This window comes from Gadus macrocephalus, chromosome 13 (genome assembly GCF_031168955.1).
Source record: "Gadus macrocephalus chromosome 13, ASM3116895v1".
NCBI classification, from domain to species: Eukaryota; Metazoa; Chordata; class Actinopteri; order Gadiformes; family Gadidae; genus Gadus; species Gadus macrocephalus.
The window spans coordinates 18,769,409-18,796,088 of NC_082394.1; the positions used below are offsets into that span (position 1 = coordinate 18,769,409).

Sequence of the window (26,680 nt, forward strand, 5' to 3'; positions counted from 1 at the left end):
GAAGAGGGAGGCGGAGAGAGAAACACAGAGCCAAGCTTTTAGGGAAATCACTTTTAAATAGAATTTATGTCTGATGTACTGCAACTGCAAATCTGTGTTTGAAATCATTATTTCAGTGTTGCCTGGTTGTACTACACGTTGGGCTGTCGCACGACTTTCTACCAGCGATAAGATGTATTTGCCTTCCTGTGTCAATCAAGATACAGTGGATTAATTGATTTAGATTTTGTATTTGGAGACCAGGATAATGTTTAATACATCAATGAACCCCCCAGGTGCTGAGGCTATGCATCCCATGCATCTCAATTCACCCGGAGGAAGACAGGGAATGTTTAAGTCTCAAAGAGCCTGTCCTTGGTGTAGGCTCATCTTAGTTATTTCTATCATATCGATATTCTATTTTTTTATATCTGCTTTTCAAATTAGATGTATATAATTAGTCTGAATTTGGAGAAAGGATATTCTTGAGGATAGGGTGAATAAGAGGCTGTTTAATGAAGTCACATTGGATAAAAGTGTCTAAGTCACAACACCTTAAATTGGTAACGTAATTACATTTAGTAGGCCTACTGTATTTTCATCAAATCATGATTCATATAAATATTATATAAATTTTCATTATTTAGTTAAATATGTTTACGGCAGGGTACATTTGACAGCATTAACCCACCAAAAAACAGCTCTTCCAAACAAGGCAGCAGAGAGTTGGGAGATGCTGGCGGGATTAGGTCAGAATCCCTCCACCCGTGGCTGCCTCTCGTGTCCTCCTCACCGGATTATTTTTATCTGGGAGACCACAGCCGATATCATTTTTCAAAGTGAGAATCCGCCAGTGCAGCATGTGTAATCTATCTTAGTTCCTCTGACAGTCTCCTCAGGAACATGTGTGTGTTTTTTATTCCGGGAGGGGTTCCTCGGCACGCTTACTCGCACACACCCACAAACACACACACACACGCACGCGCGCACACACACACACACACACACACACACATGTAGGCAGACGCGCACACACACATACGGATCAGTACATGTCGAGCTCATGGACCGAAAGGACATAAACCAGCAGGCCAGTATTTTGTGATTAGGGGAATTGTACACACAACCCCCATAAATTCAGTGCCCCCCCCCCCCCCCCCTTTTTCCCCCCATCCCCCTCCACCCCTAACCCACTACAACATTACCAAAATGGCCGCAATGAATTCCAACTGTAAGGAATTACATTGTTCTATGTCATTCTGCTTCTATACTTCAGATATAAAGAAAAGGATGTCAAAACGTACATGCTACACAGCAATCATCCGGGGATGTTGACCCAGTGAGATATCTATTATATTGTATCCTAACATCCTGTGGGTTTTGTGTTGTTTTGGTAAAACGCCTTCCTTAGATGTTTATTTAATGAGTTTTTTTTGTGCCTGGGGCCATTTGGTAAAGCTGAAAAGCTGTTTCAGTTAGCTGACTAGTACACCAAAGTATATTACCCATGTATTTCCTACTTCCTAATACATGTACATTATTCCTGTGCATAATTTTTTCACCCCGTGTATGATTATATGCCATTAGATGTAGATCACAAAATACGCAGGCTGAATGCAGAGCTACAATGACTTATTACCAAACGGCCCAGGAATCTATTCCAGGAGTATCCAGCCTTTATATCCTCGTATCCACCTCATAAGCATCACCCATTCAGTGCATTGTGTGTCAATCGATCTCAAGGAAAGTAGCGAGCCGAAAACTTTATGAGAACTATCATGGCCATTGTATGTTCTTTGATTGTTCTTAACACGAGGATAACAGAAATCAACGCGAGGACGCTATCCCTCTGCCCGAGAGGTAGCTATTGAATCTGTGCCCCGTCACACCTCCCGCAGTCACCTCTCTCTCTCCCGGCTGTGAGTTTTATACAGCACATGCAGGCTTTAATGCTGCTCCAATGCCCCTGGAGACAAGTGTCAACATGCACTACACCAAAAGGAAAAAGTCATTTTAGGTAGCGCCCGCCACCCGCTACAGCTGTGGACAGTTTAACCGAGGAGAAAGAAAAAAAACGCTGCATTTCCAAGAGCAAAGAATGCCTTTGATAAGAGCGGCGGGGGAGACTAAAGTGCTTATTTAGTGTCACTCATACTTTATCATTGTATTTCCTGCATTCTCAAAAGCTGCGGTGGCGGCCTCTGCATGCACCGGCGGCCATGAATGCCCTTGTTATGCCTCGACTGGGGTTTTGACTGAAGGCTGCAAATAGTCCCTGTCAGGTGCAGGGGTTCTGCCTTTTGAAGACGTGACGGGTGGTTATTGTCGCTAAGGTACTATGGTTCGCCACAGCATCAGCCCTGATTGAGCTTGAACTGATATGTGGGGAAAGGGCTTTTAACAGTGGGGGGTGGAATAGGAGGGGCGGGGCTGTTGATGGTGCTTTCTATTGGTTACCGGATCTGCTCATTCCTTCCAACCCTCCCCCCAGAAGGATGGTTCTGGGTTCAAGCCTTCTCCCTTGAATGTCCCGAACAGCTGCTCCAGGAAACACTTCCAGCTAAAAAAAAGGGCTTTGGATGAAAGTGTGTGCTAAATGGCTGTGATAGTCGTTACTTTCTGAACCGGTTTCAAACAGGACTGGACGCAGCGTTTAAAACTGAACACTGCAGAACACAAATTTCCAATTAGCGTTAATCTTCGTCCATCATGTGAGCATACGGAATAATCGCCTTGATCATTTGCCATGGCTAATGATCCGTGAGACAAGCTGAAAATCCTTGGGAGAGGTCTGAGCATGCCAGAAATCAATATCAATTACACCTGTATTGGAGAATTGTCAAAAGCAAATGCCCAGGTGTGCCTGTTTTAGCCCTCGTCAGCCAATCGTTCTTTTGTTGTTGTTGTCGGATAACGACAGCCCCCCCCCTGCCTCCCACCACAATTTATTTTAAATGTGATCACACCTGCTAACACAGCCTCTAATTGACCGTTAACCTTGACGGGGACAGTTTATGAGAAGAATGGCACGCACATTCGTCTTATCCAAGAGCAGCGGGACAAAAACTCCCCAGAAACAGCATTTTGCCGTCTCATAGGATCTGATGCAATAAGTTGAAAACCCAGCAGCGGTACTGCATTTCTTTGCCGTAGGAAAATTACCTTGACACAGGTGGTGGAACAAATTCCGAATGATTTCAGATCAATTATGGTAATGATTATTTTAGGGGAAATAACATCGAAAATTGAAGCGTTTGTTTATTGTTTTCAAAATGTCTCGGGTGTGCACCACATTTTGCAGCTAACATGGATGACTAGGCTCCAAGGCATGCTGAAAGCGCATGGCAGGGTTTGATTTACGCTGCCATGGACAAAGCCGTTGGGGTTCCACCACAACGGGAACCTCCGCAGGACAAAAACACAGACTGCTCCGCCTTTTCCTTCTTCATTATCCAGGGGCTGAACCCCTGTTCCACCAATTGTCCCAGGTCTTGGGATGTGATGACCTGGCTAAAACTAACCACCACAACCCCATCCCCAAAACCCCCCCTCCCCCCAACCACCATCGCTGTCTTTTCCTCCTACTCACAAGCCACCACTTTATTAATGCTCCCCGACAGCAGTTAGCAACACGTTTATTTATGTTTCAATCCCAATTAAGAAGCAGGTCTTTTAACGGTCAGTAAGTTCATAGCGTAATGCGGCAACTCGCACCAGACACATAAAAAAGCACAGGACACGATAGCTGGAGCGTTATAGGTCAGCATGGGGGAAACCCCCGTGTAGGGTGTCCTTCGTTCTGTTGAGTATCGAGTCAAACTGATGTTTTGAGAACTGCACTGCGCGCTGTGTGCAGTCAGGCAACACTGCGAGTCCTAACCTGAAACTAATTATTTGGTGAAATTTGCCACAGGCTTTTGATGGCCTTCTACTCTCTCCCCTTCTGTGAGCCTCATGGCTGAGTAATTTCAATTTGATATAATCGTAACCCCCTATTTTTGAAGTCCTGTTTTATTTACTGTGGTAATCAAGCGGAGAACTGCATTGGCATGCTGGCTCCTGCAGTCAAGCCTGCCACTCGGTGGTTAGCGATAGAGTGGGCTTTGTGAGAACGCTGAATGGGTCTGTGTTTACAAAAAGGCCCTGTCGAATTATGATGTGATTTGCCACGATGCGTCTTGTTTATACAGTGATTATTTCATGAGTATACCTCAGTTCTTTAATGTTGACAGCAAGGTTATACCGAACCAGCCCGGGCTGGTGTTGATTCTGCCGTCACTGTTCAATCGATACGCATAAATTCATCCTCACTCAGTAGTTTGCTGGTGCGCCTGCTCTAAAAAAAAAAAAGCCACATTGTCTATGTCTTTGTGTGACTTATTAAGGTGACAGCTTGTTTCCCCAACGCCCCCCCCCTCCCCGCCCGCCCCTCCCAAAATCTACCCTTCATCAAGCAGATCAAAGACGATACACATTGTTGGAAAAAGATCAGAAGGATCCTTTCCAGCGGCTTTGCGATAGCGAGGATGCTATCAGAGGAGGCGGCGGGCGCGCTATGCTAACGGCGGCTCAAATGGGACATGAGGAACTGACACAACAACAAGCCGCCGTTATTCCAGAGCAGGAGCCCTGATTATCCGTACTACTTTCATCTTGTCACACAAGAAAACGGTGAAAACCAGCACAGTTCCGTCCCACTCCTCCAGCCCGAGTACTTCGATCCCAATCACTTCCCGAAGAAATAAAGACCCAGCCTTGTCCTTGCAGCTTGGTGATTTACACAGACGCTCCCGGGCAGTCCTGCCATGCTCCGAACGACGTTCCCCCCTCTTTGGAGAGCTGTTGCGCGTCGCCGCGAGACACGCCGCCAACATGAGAAAAAAAAACGACAGCGGCACTTGGTGCTTATCTCGACCGTGAATTATTGATACCTGCCTCTCCTCTCTCCCCCTCCCTCCTCCTCCCTCTCACGCTCCCTCTGCTCAGGACAGAAGTGCACACTGTCTCCAGAGATAATGGGAAACCGTGCAGACATTTTGTCTGGGCCGTGGCGGCAAGGGAAGAGCAGACAGGGTGGTGCTGGTGGTGGCGGTGTGTGTGTGTTGGAGGGTGGTGGTGGTGGTGGTCGCTGGCTCAGTGGTGGGGGTCCGCCGTCCATCTGTTGGCACCGCTGGGCTTCCTGCGGGTCTGTCTCTTCTCACTCCCGTCAGTTGCGATGCCCAACACGACGGCTGCTAACGTAAAGCCAATTGCACCCTATTTAACCTTTTAATTCTCTTTTATATTTATATATAAAGTCGGAAGCCCATGCCTCCTTATTCACCACACACACGCACGCACGCACACACGCACGCACACACACACACACGTACACACTAACACATACAAAGGTCAGAATCTGCCATAAATGACCCAGAATGCCTGGGGATCCAAGTGGAAGAGGGGGCACCCAGGGATGTGTGTCTGCACAGTCCTCCCTGCTCCTCCACCTGCATGATGGGGGTGGAAGGGAGGCACCTGATCTCTGGTCTTTTGGTCCCCAGAGGATGAGTCTGGGAGGGGGAATGATGGGGGGGGGGTACGAGAATGAGAGGCCCAGATGCAGGTATTCAGTTATATTGAAGCATTACTGTGAGCCCCACTGTTGTTTGGTAACAAATGAGGTCAGAGCTTGTTCCAGTAGCCCTTTTAAAACAACACGTTGGCGTTGTTGGTTTTACGCGCCTGTGTGTGGAAAACAGTTTGTTCGACAATTATAGACCTATAATTCTTCAATCCTAACTCTCTCACTTCTTTGCAAAAGCAAGCTTCTGGCTCAGAGTTTCAAGTGGCTTAGAGCATAGCTCTAACTTTAAATAACCTAAATTAACCTAAATGTGACACATAGTTTCTTGAGAGTAACTATCTAAGTAATGAATGAGCTTAACCAACTCCCCTATGCAAAGCTTGAGAAAATGAGACCAAGATAAATATGGTTTTACGAGTGCAATGGAAAGTACACTGAGTGGAAGTACTATTGCTACACAGGAAGTGATATCATTGTTGTTATCACTTGTCACTGGTTTCTATTGCTTTTGGGATTGCTCTGGTCCTGTCTCCACATGTGGAGCTCTTTGGTTTGTGGTCAGTGCTGGGTTTGGCAGAACGTTCGACTCGGCCACAGCATTACTCCCAATGACTCGACTTGTCGTAGTTTCTTCACATGAGGGTTAACCCCAGGCCTTCCCCTAGTTTTGCTTAGCCAAATACTCTCCACAGCATACTTTGCATTTGGCCGCTGTGCTCACCCTGATCAAAATCTTTTACGACACGGACGACACTGACTGACTGTGTCAATTGAAGGAAGCTATTAGACCACTGGTGGGATTCAATTCATGCCCCCCCCCCCCCCACGACCCACTTTGACTTGAGGCTGGAGGCATTATCAAACACAGCGTTATCCAAATCTACCGAATCTTTGCCTCACAAGGAAACCCATGGTGGTGTATGGCTGTAGCTCTTTACATACATCTACGGATAGTGGTGAAATGACATTAGGTCTGGAGTTAAAAAAATAGTGCGAGGTGAAAATGCTGCCCGACTTTTTTAACTTTCAATGAATTTGGTGTGTTTGTGTGTGTGTGTTTGTGTGTGTGTGTGTGTGTGTGTGTGTGTGTGTGTGTGTGTGTGTGTGTGTGTGTGTGTGTGTGTGTGTGTGTGTGTGTGTGTGTGTGTTTGTGTGTGTGTGTGTGTGTGTGTGTGTGTGTGTGTGTGTGTGTGTGTGTGTGTGTGTGTGTGTGTGTGTGTGTGTGTGCATCTGTGTCTGGGCATGCATGTGTCCATGCGTGAGCCCTTACTAAACCTGTGAGTTGCAATTACTGTACATGCGAGTGTCAGAATATGGAAAAAAGCTCAAAGCTCACCGTTTCTCATTTCACCATCAAAGGGGAAAGAGATATCTCCCTTTCCCATAATTATGCAGCCGACTCTGTGTAGAACACCCGGCGCCTTCAAACTAACTCCACGGACAAATCCGTTTGCTTTGCTGCTTGACGGCGGCCGAGAGAGCACCGCTCAGAGGTGAAAGAGTTCACACACGCTTCTTCACCGCATGGCGTGGCAGACTCAGGCTTCCGCCTATTTACAGTTTGCAGATTCAGCAGAGCATCTCAGATAATTAAAATTCTGCATGATTTGATGAGTAAGACCACTCACTCTTGATCCCCTATGCCGTACCCTTCCCCTCCCTCGACTGGCCTTGTTCAAGGTCCGTGGTTTTCATTGTCGCTTGCTGTTTTTTGTTTGAAAATGTCAGGGTTCTGTTGTTAAAGCGTTTTTGACCTTTTTTGTTTGAGTGCGAGTGGCCGTTCTAAAGGGCACAGGGAAGACATTGCATCCGAATTAGGTGTAAGAAATTAATCAGCCTTTCAAAATAAAATAAATCAATGCCTCATCGTTGTCTGCTGCAAGGAAAGAAAACCTAATTGGAATCATTGAGCAATGGTCCAACCTCTATATTACCCAACAGAGACGTAATGAAACGGAAACGTTTGGATTAAATAAAGATTCAGAGAATACTGCAAGGCCCTATACTCAAAGCTTTACCAGGCAGGTAACAGGGAGTTAATGATAATTATTGAGTTTCTATAATAATGATGATAATAAGAATCCAATAGAAAAAATGTGTTTGCACAGTATACCCTGTTTGTATTACAATCAATATATCAAATATTTGGACTGTTTGAAATACAGGGTTGGAATTGCATGGTTAATATTTTAAATGTTTGCAATACAGTATTTTCAAAAAATTACAGTTGTTATTTCTGTGTTGAAGTTCAAGTTCAGGTTGTATTTGTCCAACATAACGTTAAAGACCTACAACCAGTAGTGGAATTATTTTGTGCCTATGCTGCCGACCTCTTCCGAATAATACAAAAAAGAAATGTAGGAATGTAACGCAAAAGAAAATCAAGTTGAAATAAATTATTAAAAGAAAAAATGTTTCTTTCCTCAGAGTTTCCATCCTGGAAAACGGTAATCTGCGGATCTGGAACGCGACCAAAGTGGATGCCGGCGTTTACACCTGCCTGGCCACGAACCAGTTTGGTGTCGCCAGCAGTTTTGGGAGTGTCACAGTTAAAGGTAATCCCTCTTCTGCGAAGGCTCTAGTTTAAGATGACACCATGGCTGATCTATGGCATCCCATGCACACTTGCTGCCCTTGCAGCATATATTTCATATTCCATGTGGGTTTAAGACACAGGGGCTGGATAATGTTGTGGTTCGGGCTTCTGCGTTGGAACCCCAACGTCTGCACTCTACCCTAGCCGCCCTAGCCCCCTCAAGAAGAAAATCAAATATGCATAAATATGCTCTCACTTTGGATTAAAGTGTCTGCCAACAAGGACTCTCTCAACGAGATGAAACGGACAGCGCTCTTTTGTTGTTTTCCTGCCCTCTCCTTCTGAAATAATCAACTCTGAGCAAGTCGAGGTCATGGGAAGTGATTTTACCACCCCTCTTATGGTAATTGTCACTTGTATTGCGTTTTCTTGAGTCATTATGTCTTGAGTGGGAGTCGTCCTCGTCAGTAGAGGCTGTTTTTGAAGATGTTGAAAACAAACAAAAACAAACGGCATGGAGACGCTCTCTCGTTTGAACAATTATCAATGCGGTTGGGGGGACTGCTTTTTTGTCTTGCTCTCTGCATTGATCACAATGACTCTTGGGGTTCCGTTCCTTCCTCGCCGCTTTGCTGTTAGAACAGAAAAAAGCCCTTGTTTGCGTTTGTGGGCCCATCTGAAGTGACGGCCCCAGGGGGACTGCCCTCTGGCGCCCCTACGTATTATACGTGATTAACAATGAATGAAGTGTGTGTCTTTGCTTGCCATTTGTTCCTACCGTGTGCGTGACTCTTTCTGCTGGTGACATGCCCCCTTTCACCTCCTCTCTGAGCCGATGTTGGGGGTCGGACGTGCGCTGACGTATTCACAGACCCCTACTCCCACTGTGACCCCTGTTCGTCTGGATGGTTGATTTGCGGGGGTTGGGGGGGGTTCCCCCAATACGCCACGACCTCCCCCCAGAGGTTGACCTTTGTGGATCTATAGAATTATTGATCCTTCTTCATATTGGCTTGAGGGAGGGAAAAAGAGCCGGGGACAAGAACTGAAAAAAATTAAGTTCATGCCTCATCTTTCAAAAGGTTTGCCAATCGATTTACATGCGCAGTATGTTTCAATACGCTCCAGTGGTTTCTGCAATCGAACCCTGCGGGGTCGGAGTTCAAGGAGCGCTCAACAGCCCACGCAGTTGCCCATGCAACTGGGAGGCTGGTTTGCAACACGCCAGGGTGCACCCATTTGGCATATGTACAAGTACACAGTCTGTCTATACGCTCCTGTAATATGGTAACATAGTGTTGTGACCAGGGTGTCCAAAGGTACAGGGTTCGATCCCCAATGTCTGCAAGCAGCATGTAGACATTACTGCACAAGAAGCTTAACCCCTACGGGTCCCTGAATTTACCGTAAGTCGCTTTGGGTAAAAGCGTCTGCTAAATGACTAATATGCAACAATTTAATGCTTTCCAAACTAGCACTTTATATGTAATGCTTCCCAACCAAGCACTTTACATACACAAATGAACAGTTTGTCTGCAGCAATGCTGACCAGCTCTTTCGCATAACTGCAGAGGCATCGCTCAGTCACGACTCCTGCTACCATTCATCTCCAAGGTCCTCCGTGTTACATTAGAGCAGAATGGAAAAGAAACGTACTGTCTGGTCTTCCTCACAATATGAAGTTGAATACAACATCGAACCAAAACAATGCTACTGCCATTCTTCCAAATAGATTAATGATTCCAAACATTTTATTATTCTTAATCTCTGCTTGAAAAAAAAAATTAATAAAAGGATCGATTTAAATGTTTGGGTAACACAGAGTGAATTGAAAATAGTGTCATGAAATAGAAGGCTGAATTTTTTTCTCCCATCAAATTGTATTGAACATAGATCGCTGTCAATCTTATTCACGGGACTGAAAAGAGAATACCTATCCATCTCTCTTTTCAGGAACAAAGCACAAGCACAGATAGGACAGGAAATTCCTAAAACACTGACACGTTTGTCTCCGAGTCAGCAGCCATGCTCGTCTCTTCCTCTTCTCTGTTGAATTATAAAAGACAGATTTCATATATTATAAATGCTGGCAGCCGGCCATGGTTTCGCAGAGAGAGAGAGAGAGAGAGAGAGAGAGAGAGAGAGAGAGAGAGAGAGAGAGAGGGCAGCTAACTCAGCCACTAGGCTGAAGCCTGACTCACATCCTAGCTGACGCCAGTCGCTCCCCGGGACTGTGTCCATCGGCGGCTCTAACTACAGTACCAGAGCAGGAAGGCTCCTGTCAGGCTGGAGGAACACGTGATGGAAATGCGAAGGCGCGTTAGCCTTTGGTTCGGTACCGTGTGATCACAGTGGGAAGGGGGGGGGGGGGGGGGGGGGGTTACATAGGGGAGGGGGGTGAACATGAAACGTTGTAATTGTACCTGCTGCCCTTTATTTATACGCATAATATATTACACACTTTTAAATCCATCATCTGTATGAAGGGATATATGTACTGTACATGTGTGTGTGTGTGTATGTGAATATGTGGGTGGGTGTAAATGTGTGCGTGTGTGTATGTGTCAGGGTGTGTGGGTGTGTGTTTGTGTTTGTCTGTGCGTGCATGTGTGTCTGTAGGTGTGGGTGTGTGTCTGGTAGTTCCTGCAAGCGTATCCATGTCTGTGTGTGTGCGTGTGTGTATGTGCCTGCAGCCATAGATGTATTTGCATGTGCCTATGATTGTACATGTCGGTGTGTGTGTGTGCGTCTGTATGTGTGTGTGTGTGTGTGAGGTTTGCGGTTTCTATGGCCTCAGCCCAGTGCGTATAGGTGTGATGATTTATTTAAGAGGTACATTCACATCTGCCTCCTCCAATACTCAGCTCGACATCCTCCAAACTGGGACAAAGAATTATGAATTGGCTATTTATCGTTCTCTGTTTAGTAGCTACCTCTCTTCTGTGTTTTCTGAATCTGTCACATTTGATACTATCTAGGAAATAGGACAGGGTAATTTGCACCAATTCATTGAGGAATGGGTAACCTGTTTAGTGTTAGTGTGTGTTTGCGTGTGTGTGTGTGCGCGTGTGTGTGCGTGTGTGTGTGTGTGTGTGTGTGTGTGTGTGTGTGTGTGTGTGTGTGTGCGTGTGTGTGTGTGTGTGTGTGTGTGTGGGTGTGTGTGTGTGTGTGTGTGTGTGTGTGTGTGTGTGTGTGTGTGTGTGTGTGTGTGTGTGTGTGTGTGTGTGTGTGTGTGTGTGTAGTCAGCCAGGGGAAGGGGCTGGGAGTGGTTTATTTTAAATGACTTTTCTGATGTGAAAACATGAAAAAAGAAAAATCCAGATCCGTCCACCTCCTAATATAACCGAAGCGCTGCCAGGCCGGGTCGGACCCGTCAAAACAAATGAAGCATGTTAACTTCCCCATTATCCCAACACTGAAGGGATATTAGCAGATTAATTGCACTTGATTATACACATGTTCTTGGATGTTTATTACACCACAATGAGCATTTTCTCATCATCACTCAGCCGAAAGGAAAACTCACAACTATCATTGCGCTATGTATGTGTGTGTTTCTGTGTTTGTGTGGGTGTGTGTTTCAAGTTTGAAGTTCCCAGTTTACTTTCATGCACCCATTGAATTGATCTAGAAAGCAGCAGCAGCAGCTGTGATTGATGGAATGAAGCGTTCACAGAGCGCCTCAACAAGGTGTGTGAATGGTGCGCTTTTGGATTTGACTTTCAGGAGAAGTCAAGAGCTGAGCAGATAAGGAGTGGATCGGCTATTGTACATTAGGAGGCGTTTTCTGCCTGCTGTTGTAATGAACACTCTTGCAAAGGGCTCAGCATCTTCTTCGACACGTCTCACTGACCAACTGGCCCCAGTCATTTTCCTTTCCACTTTTATTGTACTTCCAAGGTAAGGAACCGAAAGCAGATGAACTGCTCTCACTCCCTTGAGTGGGGGGAGGGGCTGGAAAAAAAAGTAATGCATTTCAGCTTTTGCTTTACAATGAAACTTCTCTGGAGAAACGTTCAAACCGTACAAGCAATCCATTCACCTTGAATTCACAACAGAGCGAGTCTCGCTACAGCCCTGACATTTTCAAAGAACCACCCACATCTCTTTGCCCTGATGAAAGTGTGCACAATTTTTACGTTGTTACTCCGAAAGCAGATAAATATTATTTATTATATTATTTATTGGATTATGAATAGAAACCATCACAAAAACATAATCCCACTGGGCTTGATTTAAACCTGGTGGGCCATGCTATTCACTTAATGCAATCTGCACCGTCTAGCTTTCCAAACTTGTATTTGTGGTAAAGAAATTGCTCAATAGACCATTAATTCTCTCAAAGAGAGAAAGGAAAATCCATGGATTGATTTTACGCTTTTTGGACCATTGTAATGGTTTCAGTGAAAAACTATGTGCAGTTTCCAAATAGAATCATGCAACTATTATTGTGGTACAACCAGATGCAGAACTATTATTTACCTCTTCATTACCAAAAGAGAAAATATTGAAGGCCAAGGGAGTCGAAGGAAACTGCACCGCTCTGGAGGAAGCGAAGAGGAAAATGTCCTTAAATCGTAAATATAAACAACATGTTTGCTGCTGAGCATATTCACCGTCTCCAAATAAAGTAAGGCCCATTTTTTTAAAAACAAACTTTCATCCTGCATCAAAAGGCAGCGCTGTATGTCGTTTCAAAATAAGTATAAACTGACTCAAGCAGAAAAAAATAGATGAGTTGCCTAGATCTATTTCGAGGTGCCTGATATGCATCGTAAAGTAAGAGAGGAGACGATTTTCTAAATCCAGTTTTTGCTGTAGAGCCTGGGAAACTATGTAACCTAAAGAGGAGAGTGCATTCTCCTACCCCCTTTACACACTCTTCTGCATTCACACCTTCCTTTTTTTTTTTTTATTCCATCCAAATAATTTTGCAGAACTGGTATGTAAAATGATGTAACTAAAGCAGGTTTTTCTTTTGGTATTTCTTCATATTTGTTTTTTGAAATCTTTTTCTTTGACCAATTAACACACATCTTTCTCAGTGCTGAGCACAAGGTTTTGCTCATTAATATACTGTTTATTAATATAATATACTGAGACCACTGTTATTTATCACATACCCTAAACAAACAAATATGCAAGACACCATAATATCACCTGCTTTGGCTTATTACAGTCCTGTGATTGATATCATTTCTTATTTTTTCAAAGCATTTGATTTATCGGTTGTTGTCTGGATGTAAAGAGAATTGCAACAAATATGGAAAAAAAAAAAATAATTGCCTACCCTGGCTTTAATGAAGGATTTGACTAACCAGAAGGTTCATCCATTCTATGACCGAAAACCTTTTTCTCCCTTGTGACGTCAGATGTGAGGTAGGGTGTGATATGTTCTGAGTGACTACCACCCTCTCTACCACCATAGTTGCCGAGGGTGTCAAGATAACCTCCAGATAGATGGTGTGAATTCCCCATGCTCGTTTTTTTTTTTTTTTTTTTCTCAGATCTCCTAACGAGTTGGGTTGGGGCGGGTGTTAAAAAAACCTGACCCGCGCATCACTACAGTACAAACATTGTGGCAACCCCAGTCGGCGGCGGCTGAGATTTGCGAAGGACACGCTCAAACAGGGTTGCTGGGCAACGGTTTTATTCGCGCACCTCACGTGAAAAAAAAAGGGAAAACAAAAGACAACACAGGTTCTTCCTCATATGGGGTAAAAAGGGGCGGTCTCCGGGTCTGGTCCGTCTTCTCCCACTCAGTCCTGGGGGGGAAGCGTATTGGCGTTAGTACGGGTTGGTGCGTTCTCCCCCTACCGCGTCTCTCCGACTCGGCTGTCTGCCCCGTCTGGTGCGTGTTCGGTCCTTAAGAGGCCTCTGCCGTCTCCCTCCCCCAGGTGATCCCAGTGCCCGTGATTGTCCGGTGTGCGTTTGATGCGCGCTCCCGCGCCGCCGCGCTGAACGGCCCGTACCTCCCTCGGACTACCTGTCCGCGGAGAGGCCCGTGTTCCAGGTGCTGGCGCGGTTCAACCCCCCCAGTTGGCGCGGGGTTGCCACCACATCCACAGGGACACACACACTCCACTATCCCAACACACACACACACTCACAATCTACTCATACCAAACATACACTTGCACCCACCACCCACAAACCCTACACTATACCGCCGGGTCCATCGCTACAAACACAAACACACTCGACTTCCTCCACAACAAACGCACATGCACAGCCACGGCCACAAACACACACATGTTGTTCCTCCCCCAAAACATACAAACACACACACACACACACACATACACATTTCAAAGTGGGGCAACACAATCCTCGTAGTGGTCCTGCGGCGTGCTAGCCAGGCTACGGCGCTGCTTGCTACACCCCCCGCCCGGCGCCCGTTCCCCGGTCCCGGGTGACCCCTGGTTAAGTGGAGGTTTGCCTGCACACCGGGGCTCCCGACAGTGAAATGTAACAAGGCATTATCCAGCAGAGATATCAATCACTTTACGCCAGAGAGCTCCCCCAGTAGAGCTGTGCTGGGTAGGACGATTGGGTCTGTGTGTAACCAGCCTTGGTTGTCCATATAATCTGTCACAAATGATGACAAAAGAGAGTAATAAGGGGGACATATTCCCAAAGTTACTGTCTCACATGCAGGGGGGATGACTATGCCAACCAATGGATTGCAGAGAGAGGATGGGAACACTCACACACACACATATGCCAGTCGGCAAACAGGCAAGGCGAGACCGGCACCCCCCCATAGGGTAACATACAGGGGCGATAAACGTTAACAATATGTCTCCGTGCTCATCAGAGTTGGACTACAGACTGTTCTGGAAACTCCTCAAACCACCGAATATCCCTGGTTAGTTTTGCTTTATTCAATTCACCTGTTTTGTTTGTTTTAAGGTGTCATTCTAAAAGCAAAAACATTGCGTGCACTTAGATACTGAAACCAAGAGAGTGTGTGCTTGTCAGAAAAGTACACATTTTCTGTCCAAGAAAAAGTGTTTTTGTGCCGTGGCTGACGCTGCTGAGGGGTAAAAGTGCAGCTTTTTATCCCTCTCCATGTTCCGGTATGTTATGTGTGACTAAACCATCAATAGGGTCAAGGCAGGAAGCGCAGGTCGACCCTGAGGCAGCCTTGCTCGTGGCCTTCGAAAGGATATTTATTTTCCCTGCTCCTCTTCGCAGCTGTCAGGCGTTTTAGTATTTAGCATCTGCGATAATAGTAGAAAGCATGTGGGCTTTTGCCGTAATTCACGTGCGTGTATCGAACGCACCAGCACTGCTACAACACTTAGCAGTGCCATCAAATCTCCTCGGTGAGGGGTTGTGGTGGTGGTCGTGGGTGGGAGGTGAGGTGAGGTGAGGCAATGAATGCATCAGACATACTCTCTAGACAACGAAAAAAGGAGAAGGGGACGAGGAGGAGGAGGGGGAGGAGGGCTACGGACTCGGAGGGAGTCCTGTCGCCCGGGGCCGGGTTTAGACAGTGTGCTCCACAGCGCTCGCAGGAATCTGAAGCGAGCAATCCCAGCACCCCCCAGAGGGAGAGCAGCCACCCTGCACCCTCTAGACACACACACACACACACACACACACACACACACACACACACACACACACACACACTGCCCTGCTGGATGTACTCTTGCTAGGTACCTCCCTCCCCTCCCCCTCACCTCCCCCTTATCCCCTCTGCTCTTTGAAAGTAAGCAGAGGGTTGAGTGATGTCCGCCCTTGCAAACCTCACCCTTCTCCTACCTGTGCTTTACTGTTTTGATGTGTGTTTGTGTGTCTGTGTGTGTGTGGGTGCGTGTGTGGGGGTGGTTTTCTGTGTGTGTATGTTTATGTATGTGTTATAGACAGGGATATAGAGACAGAGAGACAAAAATATCCCGATGCAGCGGGAGAGAGAGAGAGAGGAGAGAGAGAGGGAATGGGATGGAGAGACCATTGTCACCCCTGGGGGGAGTGCCAGCGCCAGGACTTGAATGTTTTCCAGATGTGCGTCTGGGGTATTATGCAGAGGAGGGGGGGATTCGGTAGCACTAAAGCTGACGGATAAGCCCACAGGTACGCATGGATGCAAGACACCTAGAGACCCATATTCTGGGGCAGTTACCGTGCTCTGGCGACATAGATGCCTTTTATATAGAAATAAAAACAACCAGTACACGCATTAGGGCTTGGCCGTTTTGGTTGCAGAACAGACTGCAGAGCACTCAACAAATAACCCTCTTAACGTGGAATGGTTTCTTCCCAAGCCTGAGCAACTGTTTTTTAATAGATAACAGTTTGCCTGCTCTCTCTCTCTCTCTCTCTCTCTCTCTCTCTCTCTCTCTCTCTCTCTCTCTCTCTCTCTCTCTCCTGTGGTATACTCATATTAAGTCCCTCTGGCACATCCACTAGGATGATGGAAGGACTCTATGCAAATGGGAAGCCGTTCTCCACAAAGAATTCTAATGCTGTAGAAGTGTGTGCTTGAGAGGGTTTGTGTTTGTATGTGTCTGTGTCTGTGTGTGTTTACGTAGGTGTGTGTAGATGTGTGTATGTGTGTGTGCGTTGTCGGTCACCATTTTTTGTTATTTTTTAATATATTGTATATATTATTGTAATACTAAAATAAACTTTTATCCAAAGACTTCAGAGATGAGCAGGTTGGGTTTTGAAATCTTGCTCAATGGTGTAGGCAGGCTCTGGGGTTCAAACGCATATACTTCCGGCTGGGATTCAAACTAAAATAACCAATAGCTGCCAACGTGGCTCCCCCAAAGACCCCCAATACTATATAAATATACTGTCTGTGTGCCTGTGCGTTCCCTCCTCCACAGAGCCTACAGTGATTGTCACCAAACCGTCCACCTTGGATGTCACGGTGGGCGAGAGCGTCATCCTGCCATGCCAGGTGACCTATGACCCCTCGCTGGAGCTCAAGTTCACCTGGTTCTTCAACGAGCAGCTCATACACTTCGCCAACCATGGGGGGTACTTTGAAAAAGTGGGCGGAGTAAGTACGCATGTCTCACCTCCAGCTTTCACGGCCGCTGCTCGGCTATTTTCTGATCTAAGAGAAGACTGCTTTCATGCAGGTGTTGTCAATCATGGTCTGCAACATTTACCCAATTTTTATAACGAGAATTAAACAAAACATGGCCGATTGAAGTTGACCGTCAAACTTTGGCGTTAACTGAGGTACTCTGCAGACTGCGATTGAAGCAGAACTCTCTTCTATTTGAAAAGAGTCGAGCTTACCAGTCCCCTTCAACAGTTACTGTTTGTTTGAGAGCAACCCAGGCATACTAACCGATGGTTATTGACTAAATAGATTGGACTAGATTACTGTTGCTGCTTTAGTTTATCCCCAATAGAAGTAATGACATTGATATTATTCAATACAACCATGGCAGGATAAACTCTATCAATAATTAAACAGATTCATATGAATCCAATTAATGAAAATGATCATATTTTTCAGTGCTTATTCAATGTAACTTTAATGGATATAAATAAATAGTAAAAATGTGACCTCTACGTAAGAAACAACTCCATAGCAGTGGCAGTGGAAGACTGCTTATCCGTCATAAAAAGTGTGTGAGTGTTGTTTTGGTGAACTTATTCCACCATTTGGATTAGTATTTATATATGCATTTCATTTCACATCCCATTCATCATCAGCACTGCAATACGCAGTGACCAATCACAGAGAGATCAGTGACTGCAGTGCACCCCGGCCATGCTAATATTTCATTTGTGTGCAGGACACTCATAAAAGCTGGTCCTATCAGGGGGACATTGATTTTTGTCCCTTTTCGGCCGTGTTCAGAGATTCTATTGAACAAAAGGTCTAAAGGGGTGATGGTTAAGATACATTGGCCCCATCAATATTGCACTCCTCCTTTAGAGAGCGGGCCCATAATAGATTCAACTGCAGCGCAAGAGATAGAGTATGGGAGTGTTTGTATCGTGTTTATTATTTATTGCCTGAAAATTGCTGCATGTGGCTTATTTAAGAATGGGGGGTAAAATGAAAGAGAACGATATTTACATAATGCAACCGGTCACGACCTTACCGTCCCCCACCCCCCCAAAAAAAATTATGCACTTTCAGCAAAAGCTCCATAACCGATACGCTGTAGTTGTTTTGTGGAGTAATTTAACTGCATTACCGCCGCCCAAAAATCGAATGTCAATATTTTACAGGCAATATTTATTTAAAAAGAATCCCCACCTTGAAGCGTTGGGGGTGGTTGTATAATCACAAAAAGCCGTCCCTGTCATGTTTATATCCCTGCTTTTAGATTTGAACCTAAGACTATGTGTTTGTTTAAATACCAACCTCCCCCATTGTGTTAGGTCTACTAATATAAGCCAAATCACCAACGTTCGCCGGCCAGTGTGCCACCAAATTCCGCCACCACGGATTTGAGGCCGGCAACTTCTGGTTCTGGATGCCGATCAGTAAATGATAATCTACGCTTGGCTGGCCTAAATAGTAATTGGAACAACTGGGTGTGTGAAGAGCTGGCAATCGAGGTATCTATTAGGGTGCTGCTCTTATCACTGAAGTAATGAAAGCACCTCCACAGCCACTAGAAAGAAAAGGCTGCCGGGCATGTCGTGAATACATTTATGTAATAATGACTGCGGCTGACAGGAATCATCTCCAACATGAGATAGAGTGCTTTTCCACTCAGAATATGGACAATTCAGTGGCGCCGCCATGATTGTATGGTACATTTCTAAAGCAGATCCATATCCAGGAGGATAAGGCCGGCCCTCTTCCCATGTGACGAGACAGAGAATTACTCTTGAATTACAATAGCTTGGTGCTTACCATGTAGCTCATGGAACTGTGTGTTTTTGTGTTTGTGTCCGTGTCTGTGTGTGCGTATGTGTTTTTGTGTCCACGCGCGTGTCTGTATGCTTGCATATCTGTATGTGTGAATCACAGCAGCATTCGGCTGGGGACATCATGATTCGAAACGTGCAGCTGAAGCATGCTGGGAAGTATACGTGCGCGGTGCAAACCAAGGTGGACAGCATCTCCATAGCTGCCGATCTGGTTGTCAGAGGTAAGCCAACCCTGTGCTACATGTTGTCCGCACGCCTAATTGCTACGCTGATGAGCCAGAATGGAGGTGCTAATCCTTGTTTAGAGATGATTAAAGGGTCACTATAGTGGAAACGGAGCAATTGCAAAAGTGTCTTGATTGGTTACAGGGATTTTATAGCATAACCGATACAGACTTCAGGTTCGGATGCACAGATATTTGTGGAGGGTTTAATGGAGGTAGACCCGAATACACATTAAGACATCCATAAACAATGTTCACTGGCCAGAGTCTGAAGCCATTTAATGGACTACATTCATGAGGAAATGTAAAGAAAAAGTGAAATGTTAGCCAGCTGAACTTAAGGTAGGAAGCACCATGGGTGCTGTAAAATATGTGAAATTTGTCATTTAATGTGCATGTGCCTGGCAAATGTGCTCCCATAAAATATAACCGAAGGTACTCTTACTTTGTAATTAGTTATGACTCACACACCAGTCAAACTGTATATTTAAACCTCCATTTCTCGACTACTTCGACTTGCTTCCCTTCTGCCTCCTACTTCACATTGCTCTCTCCTTCACCCTCCGTCTTCATCTCACTCTCTTTTACTTACTCGCTCTTTTTCTCTGCCAATGTTTTTTTTTTTTATCTCCCTCTCCCTCTCATACTTCCGCCCGCTCCTTTACTCACTCTTTTTTTTCTGCCAATGTTTCTCCCTTGGTCTCTTTCACTCCCACTCACCCTCTCATGCTTCCTCTTCTACCCGCGTATATTCTACCGTCTTACTCTCTCCGTTCCCCCCATTCCCCCCCTATTCTCCCTCTCTCTCTCTTTAACACCCTTTTCTGTACTCTCCCTACCCCCATCCAGGTCCTCCTGGCCCACCAAACGGCATCCATGTGAGTGAGGTCAGTGAAACCACCGTTTCCCTGTCCTGGAGGCCCGGCTCCGACAACCACAGCCCCATCACAGCCTACACCATCCAGGCCCGAACGCCCTTCTCCCTGGGTTGGCAAGCAGTCACCACAGGTACTCTCTCTGCCTCTCCCTCTGGTGCTCTTTGGATCCACTGTTCTTGGCGTGTGAAGACAGGGTCCAAAGTTTGGCCGGCTTGCCGTCGAACCGCTTGGATCCAGCAGCAGCACAATCACAGCACAATAAATGTACACATTGCTGGTGTCTAGCTGCTTTCATGGCCTCTATTGAGAACCCATTGTTGAATTCACGGAACACAATGACTTCATCATAGCAGATGACAAGAATTACGATCAGCAATAAGAAGCTCATATAAAAACACAACTTGCATCTCACAATGTTTTATGAAGCTCATCATTTTCTACTGCCAATCAAGATACACTCAAATGCCAACACAACACAGAGAAGCCCTTGAAGACTGTGATAAAGGACGATATATATAGTGAATGATGTCTGTAATCCCCTTTTGGGCCAAGTACACATTCTCTATAGATTTGATGAGGCTGTTTAAAGAGGGCACCACATATGGATTGAATGGATTAAACACAGGTAACTGCAAGACAACTGTTTAATGAGTAATGCACAGCACAAAGCAATTCAATAATACTTTTTCCAGTCCCACTATATTGATGTAGCATCAGACAGCCAAACAGATATTTACAAATGAGCCAGGAAGGAACATGCTTTCTCCTTTTCCTTTTCCTACAGAAAAAGTACAAAACAGTAAATGCAGTAGTACTTAAAACAAGCCATAATTGAGTTAAAGATACACCTCTGAACCATTGCCTTTAATGAATACCATTCAAGAACAGTCAAACCATCCCCCTTGACATCAAACGTCTAGAACCTCTTGAATCTTCACCGATGTTTGGGAATAAATAAAAACACTATGGGTTACCTGTCCTGGTTCACCTAATAAAAAAGAGATGCAACATTTATCATTTTAAAATAATCCATTGTTGATATCAGGGACAAGTCTTTGAGGTTTCGTTTTAAGGCTCTTGAATGCAGTGCTGAGCTGTGTTCATGTGTGGAAGGCCCACAGTGCGGTAGTTCTTGTTCCATTGGCTTATTGAGTTAAATGAAGTACACGGTAATGTACTTGTTTTGACATCGGGCTCTGCTTTGCAAGTAAGTGTTAAATCAAATCAAATCAAAAATCGGTTATGGCTCTAACATGTCCTTCCAGAGTCTTGTATTTCTGCAGTGTGTGCTTTCATCTTTTACTCGCGTGTAACAAAAATGGACCGGCTGGCACACATAGCATCCTCCCTCGAATAACTTAATAACTTCTAATAACTTAACAGCAAAACATAATATTAGAAAACACTGAGGCAATGCACTGATCGATCGCTAAGGCCGTCCCTTAACAGAACCAAAGACACATTAGACCTGGAATTGGTCCATATTAAAATCGCCTACGGGTTTTTGGATGTATTTTTATGTTTGTTTAGTTCTTGAATTTGCCTTTGCTTTCGTCTTTGGAGTCTGAATGTGTTTGTGTGTGTGTGTGTACGTTTTTGTGTCTGAACTAAGTGTCCTTGTGTGAGTCTCTAGTGTCCTTGTGTCCCGCCCACCTGGGGTACACCCCTAGCCCACTCAGGACCGCCCACCCAGCAAACAGCGGTGTTAAACTGTTGACACTAAGTTGACATGTAGCAGCGCGAACAAAATCTGTTGACACACAGTATGTAGATGCTGACGAAATGCACTTTTGTGTGTCTGTGTGTGTGTGTGGGGGGGCTTCATGCATGATTGCGTGGGGGCGTGCCTGTATGTGTGTGCGTTTGTATATGTGTGTGTGCTGAGGTGTTTGTGGGCATGTGTATGAGTACATCTGTGTGTGTGTGTGTGTGTGTGTGTGTGTGTGTGTGTGTGTGTGTGTGTGTGTGTGTGTGTGTGTGTGTGTGTGTGTGTGTGTGTGTGTGTGTGTGTGTGTGTGTGTGTGTGTGTGTTTATGTCTGCTTGTGGTGCCTGTGTGTGTGTGTGTGCCTGTGTTTGTGTGTGTGTGTGTGTGTGTGTGTGTGTGTGTGTGTGTGTGTGTGTGTGTGTGTGTGTGTGTGTGTGTGTGTGTGTGTGTGTGTGTGTGTGTGTGTGTGTGTGTGTGTGTGTGTGTGTGTGCGTGTGCCCGTCGGCCAGTTCCAGAGTCGGTGGGGGGTCGCCAGCTGACCGCCACAGTCACAGAGCTGAACCCCTGGGTGGAGTATGAGTTCCGGGTGCTGGGCAGCAATGCGGTGGGCACGGGGGAGCCCAGCAAGCCCTCCAAACAAGCCAGGACAAAGGAGACCTGTACGTACTGCAAGAACAAAGGCAAATCCATGTCTTACTTCTGCTTTCAGCTTTTGGTTTCTTGGGCTTTTAGGGTTCATTCTTTCAAGCATTGATTTTTAGTTTTTGAGTCAAAACAAACAGGACCAGCCAGCATAAAGGCCAATTTATGTACTTCCCCCTTTGTTTTTTGGGTGTTTGTTTTCATTCAATATATTTTTCAATAATGTTTCGATTTAGCCCTTAGACTAGCCCTTATTACCCCTACTGTTTATTCACTACCGATAAATGGCAAAAAAATAAAAGCGCAAATTCATGCAAACTTCTGAGCTTAGTTTCTGGGTGGTTTCATTTGGCTTTCATTCAAGGTTTCATTCAATCCGTCATTGATTTTTTTTGTACTTTCTTTAATTGTTTATTACAATTCGGAAGTCACAATCAAAACACGCCATTGGGTTTCGCACAATGGAAAATGAACGTCATGCTTCTGTTTTATTCTTTCAATCACTGAGAAAGACACTACGGAGAAACGATAGAAAGAAATAAGTGTTTGTTCATGTGTTGTGACTTTTGTCTTTTGGGTTTCTTTTTGAGCTTATATTCATTCCATCACCGATTGTATTGTTCAAATTTTTCTGAAGGCACTATCAAAAATACGACAGAAAGAACCAAGGCAAATTAATGTCACACCATTATGTGATGTTTTTTCTTTGTCTTTTTTCTTTGGTTTCCTTCAATCAATCCCTGATTTTCGTTTGTTCCCACGACCACTTATTTCCCCTACAATTAAGTCAGATTCTAGTAATGGCAAGAACAAAGACAAATTATTCTTATTTCTGGCTTTGTTTCAGATTTAGTTACTTTGATTCATTCGTTAAATTAAAGTGTTTTTAATTATTTAGAATTCATAATAAAAAAAAATATATATTGTACAATTTCAAAATTCTATTATACAGTTACTACTCACAAACAACAGCCAAAAAGGCTAATTATTACCTAATTTCAGTTGGTTTTCTTGTTGTGTTAGATTGTTAGATCCTCTCTTTTTATTGAAATGTTTCAAGTCATCATTTTGATATTAAAACCTAGATTAGGATTAATCGATTCATCATTCTGATTAAACCTGAACAGTCCCCAGCTATGCTGTCATTAATAGCGCCTCCCTGCCCCCCCCCCCCCCCCCTCCAGCTCCGAGGGTCACGCCAGCTAATGTGAGCGGTGGAGGCGGCAGTCGCTCCGAGTTAGTCATCACATGGGAGGTAAGCAGCTCACACCCTCCCCCCATGCCTCCACCCCCAGCACCACCACAATCACCATCATGATCACCATCATTATCATAACCATCACCATCATCATCATCATCATCATCACCATCTTCATCCTCATCAACTTTATCCTTGCAACCACTCAAGGCCTTGATACATTCATGACAGCTCCCCCTACTCTTTGAACGTATAAGTTAACCTTTTTCTTCCGAGAACACAGAGGCAATAACTGCCGCTGTCACCCCGGGGGGAGGGCTATGTGGGAGGGAGGAAGGAGGGGAAAGGGAACAAAATTCCATTTGAGGATTCAATGAGATAATTAACGTGGAATGGTTTCTTCCCAAGCCCAAGCAACTGCTTTTTAATAGATTACAGTGTGCTCGCTCTTTTTCCAACTCTCTCTCTTTCTCTCTTGTTATCGTTCTTCCCTTTTTCTTTATAGTGTCGTTCTTTCCACAAAAAAACACCCTGCCATTAATCAACATAAAGCTCAAAAAAGATTATTATCATTCTGCCTGAAATCATCGACCCCCTGTTGTGGACAATTTATCCGAACGAATGTTGATTCTCGTTTTCAGCATGCCCAAGTTCAATTAAAGTCTAACTTGTGCTTAACGAAGTGTTAATTTTCCCGTAGACTCTGAGCCACTTCAGTCACTTTTCCATTTGATGTGATAGCGGGTTGTGTTTTGATGGCTTTAATTGGCACTTAGAGCCAGAGTCTGAGAGAGTGAGAGAAAGGCAGAGAGAGAGAGAAAAAGGGACAGAGAGAAAGATAGCAAGAAAGAGAATGACGAGAAAAGAATAATGAGAAAAAGTCTGAGAGGGAGCGAGACAGACATAGAGACAGAGAGCAAGAGAAAGACAGAGAGACAGAGAGAAACAAAGTGAAAGAAAGAGAGACAGAGAGAGAGGGTTATTTGTTCAGTGGTCTGCTGTCTCTTCTGAACCCGCAACGGCCAAGCCCTAAAGGTGGGACTGTTTGTTTTTGTTTCTATATAAAAGCATCTATGTTTTAAAGGGTCAGGAGAGGCAAGGTATGAAGGAGGAGGTTTATGTATAAAAAGCGGTGTCTATAAATATATGATGGACACTAAGGTTTTCTGCTGGTCTGAACAATAGCAAAGGTAATGCGTTGGGAGGTAGAGTGCAGGGATCATGCTCAGGGCATTGTGCTGCTAATGGACACGCAGCACCACCACAGTGTCTACGTGCACACACATGCATGCGTGTGTGTGTGTGTGTGTGTATGTGTGTATTTGTGTGTGTCTGTCTGTCTGTCAATATCTATATTTATAGATATATTCATGTATGAATGTGTGTGTGTGTGTTTGTACGTATTGTTATGGGTTTGTGCCTGTCTGTCTATTTTTATGCATATTCCTGTGTGTGTGTGTGTGTGTTTATGTGTTTGTGCGTATTGTTATGTTTGTGTCTGTGTTTGTCATTGTCTATCTGTAAATATCTTTATATATATATATATATATATATATTATATATATACAAACACACACAGACACACACACTCACACACACACATGGATATATATATATATATATATATATATATATATATATATATATATATATATATATCCATGTGTGTGTGTGTGAGTGTGTGTGTCTGTGTGTGTTTGTACTTATTGTTATGTGTTTCTGTGTTTGTCTGTAAATATCAAATACATACATATCTTTATATAAATATATATGTGTGTGTGTGTGTGTGTGTGTGTGTGTGTGTGTGTGTGTGTGTGTGTGTGTGTGTGTGTGTGTGTGTGTGTGTGTGTGTCTGTGTGTGTGTGTGTGTGTGTGTGTGTTTGTGTGTGTTTGTCTGTAAATATATATCTTTATATATCAGTGTGTGTGTGTGTGTGTGTGTGTGTGTGTGTGTGTGTGTGTGTGTGTGTGTGTGTGTGTGTGTGTGTGTGTGTGTGTGTGTGTGTGTGTGTGTTTGTGTGTGTTTGTCTGTAAATATATATCTTCATATATATATCCATGTGTGTGTATGTGTGTGTGCGCAGCCCGTGCCGGAGGAGCTCCAGAACGGCCCCGGGTTCGGCTACGTGGTGGCCTTCCGCCCTCACGGCGCTACGGGCTGGATGCAGGCGGCCGTGCCCTCCCCGGAGGCCTCCCGCTATGTCTTCAAGAACGAGAGCATCCAGCCCTTCTCCCCCTTCCACGTCAAGGTGGGCGTGTATAACAACGTGGGCGAGGGCCCCTTCGGACCCGTCAGCACCATCTACTCAGCGGAGGACGGTAGGTCGGTCGGGAGGGAGGGAGGGGGGGGAGCAGGGGGAGGGTCTGGCTGGGCAGGGGGGTGCCTCAACGGTTTGATTGTGCTCGTCAGAGGGGGGGCGGGACTATCCACATTCTAATTGACATAGTGTTCTTGATTAAGTGCGTTAGCCAAATGAATGATGATTTGGTAACAGGTTACAATTGAAAATGCTTTTATGCAGTAAATATAATAGCACACCAAAAAAGTGTAGAGATATAAATCTGACTGTAAATGTGATTTACTAACAAATAGGCTAAAGTACAAGATTATAGTTAAGATTTCATAACATTTGTATCAACTTTGAGATAACATTTTGCGCCTCCTATCTAGTGGTTAAAGTTTGCGTTGTGTTTCTGGGTTTGATACCTGCTTTTCATTCAGCGCTGGCTGAATGAAAAGCAGGTGTAGAGGTCACGCAGTTGGACGTATGTAGGGTTATATAATACCCTATACATTCACATTGTCAGTAAAACTCAAGAGTTAGCTTCAGAGCTTTTCACGCCGTCGCAGGTCATAACTATACTTTATCGCGGGGGCATACAATGGCAAAAATAATGTTATTTTTATTTGAGAGGAGAAAAAACCCATTTGACACACGTCTCCATCTCACTTTGTGGTGTGCTGCTGTTCCACTGAATTTTAATGCAAAAAAAACATCAAGTATTCGGAGAGTAAGGAGAAAGCAAAAAAAACCGCTAGTTTTGGTTTTGGACTGAACTGGATGTCCCTTTCTTTTTTGTGGATCGCCAG

General features: G+C 44.8%; 1 protein-coding gene across 5 annotated transcripts in view; it reads left to right on the forward strand.

Moving 5' to 3' along the window:
• LOC132470603 (contactin-4-like) overlaps positions 1 to 26,680 on the forward strand; it is a 104,303-nt gene that overhangs the window by 72,300 nt on the left and 5,323 nt on the right. Inside the window, exons 11-17 of one of the 5 annotated variants that reach the window (XM_060069341.1) lie at positions 7,973 to 8,100; positions 16,922 to 17,097; positions 19,042 to 19,162; positions 20,015 to 20,173; positions 22,265 to 22,429; positions 23,576 to 23,646; positions 25,674 to 25,908. In XM_060069341.1, the coding sequence (XP_059925324.1) occupies positions 7,973 to 8,100; positions 16,922 to 17,097; positions 19,042 to 19,162; positions 20,015 to 20,173; positions 22,265 to 22,429; positions 23,576 to 23,646; positions 25,674 to 25,908 (1,055 nt within the window). Of the gene's footprint in view, positions 1 to 7,972; positions 8,101 to 16,921; positions 17,098 to 19,041; positions 19,163 to 20,014; positions 20,174 to 22,258; positions 22,430 to 23,575; positions 23,647 to 25,673; positions 25,909 to 26,680 lie in introns of all 5 variants that reach the window. The other 4 variants (XM_060069340.1, XM_060069343.1, XM_060069339.1 and 1 more) reach the window with 4 other exon arrangements.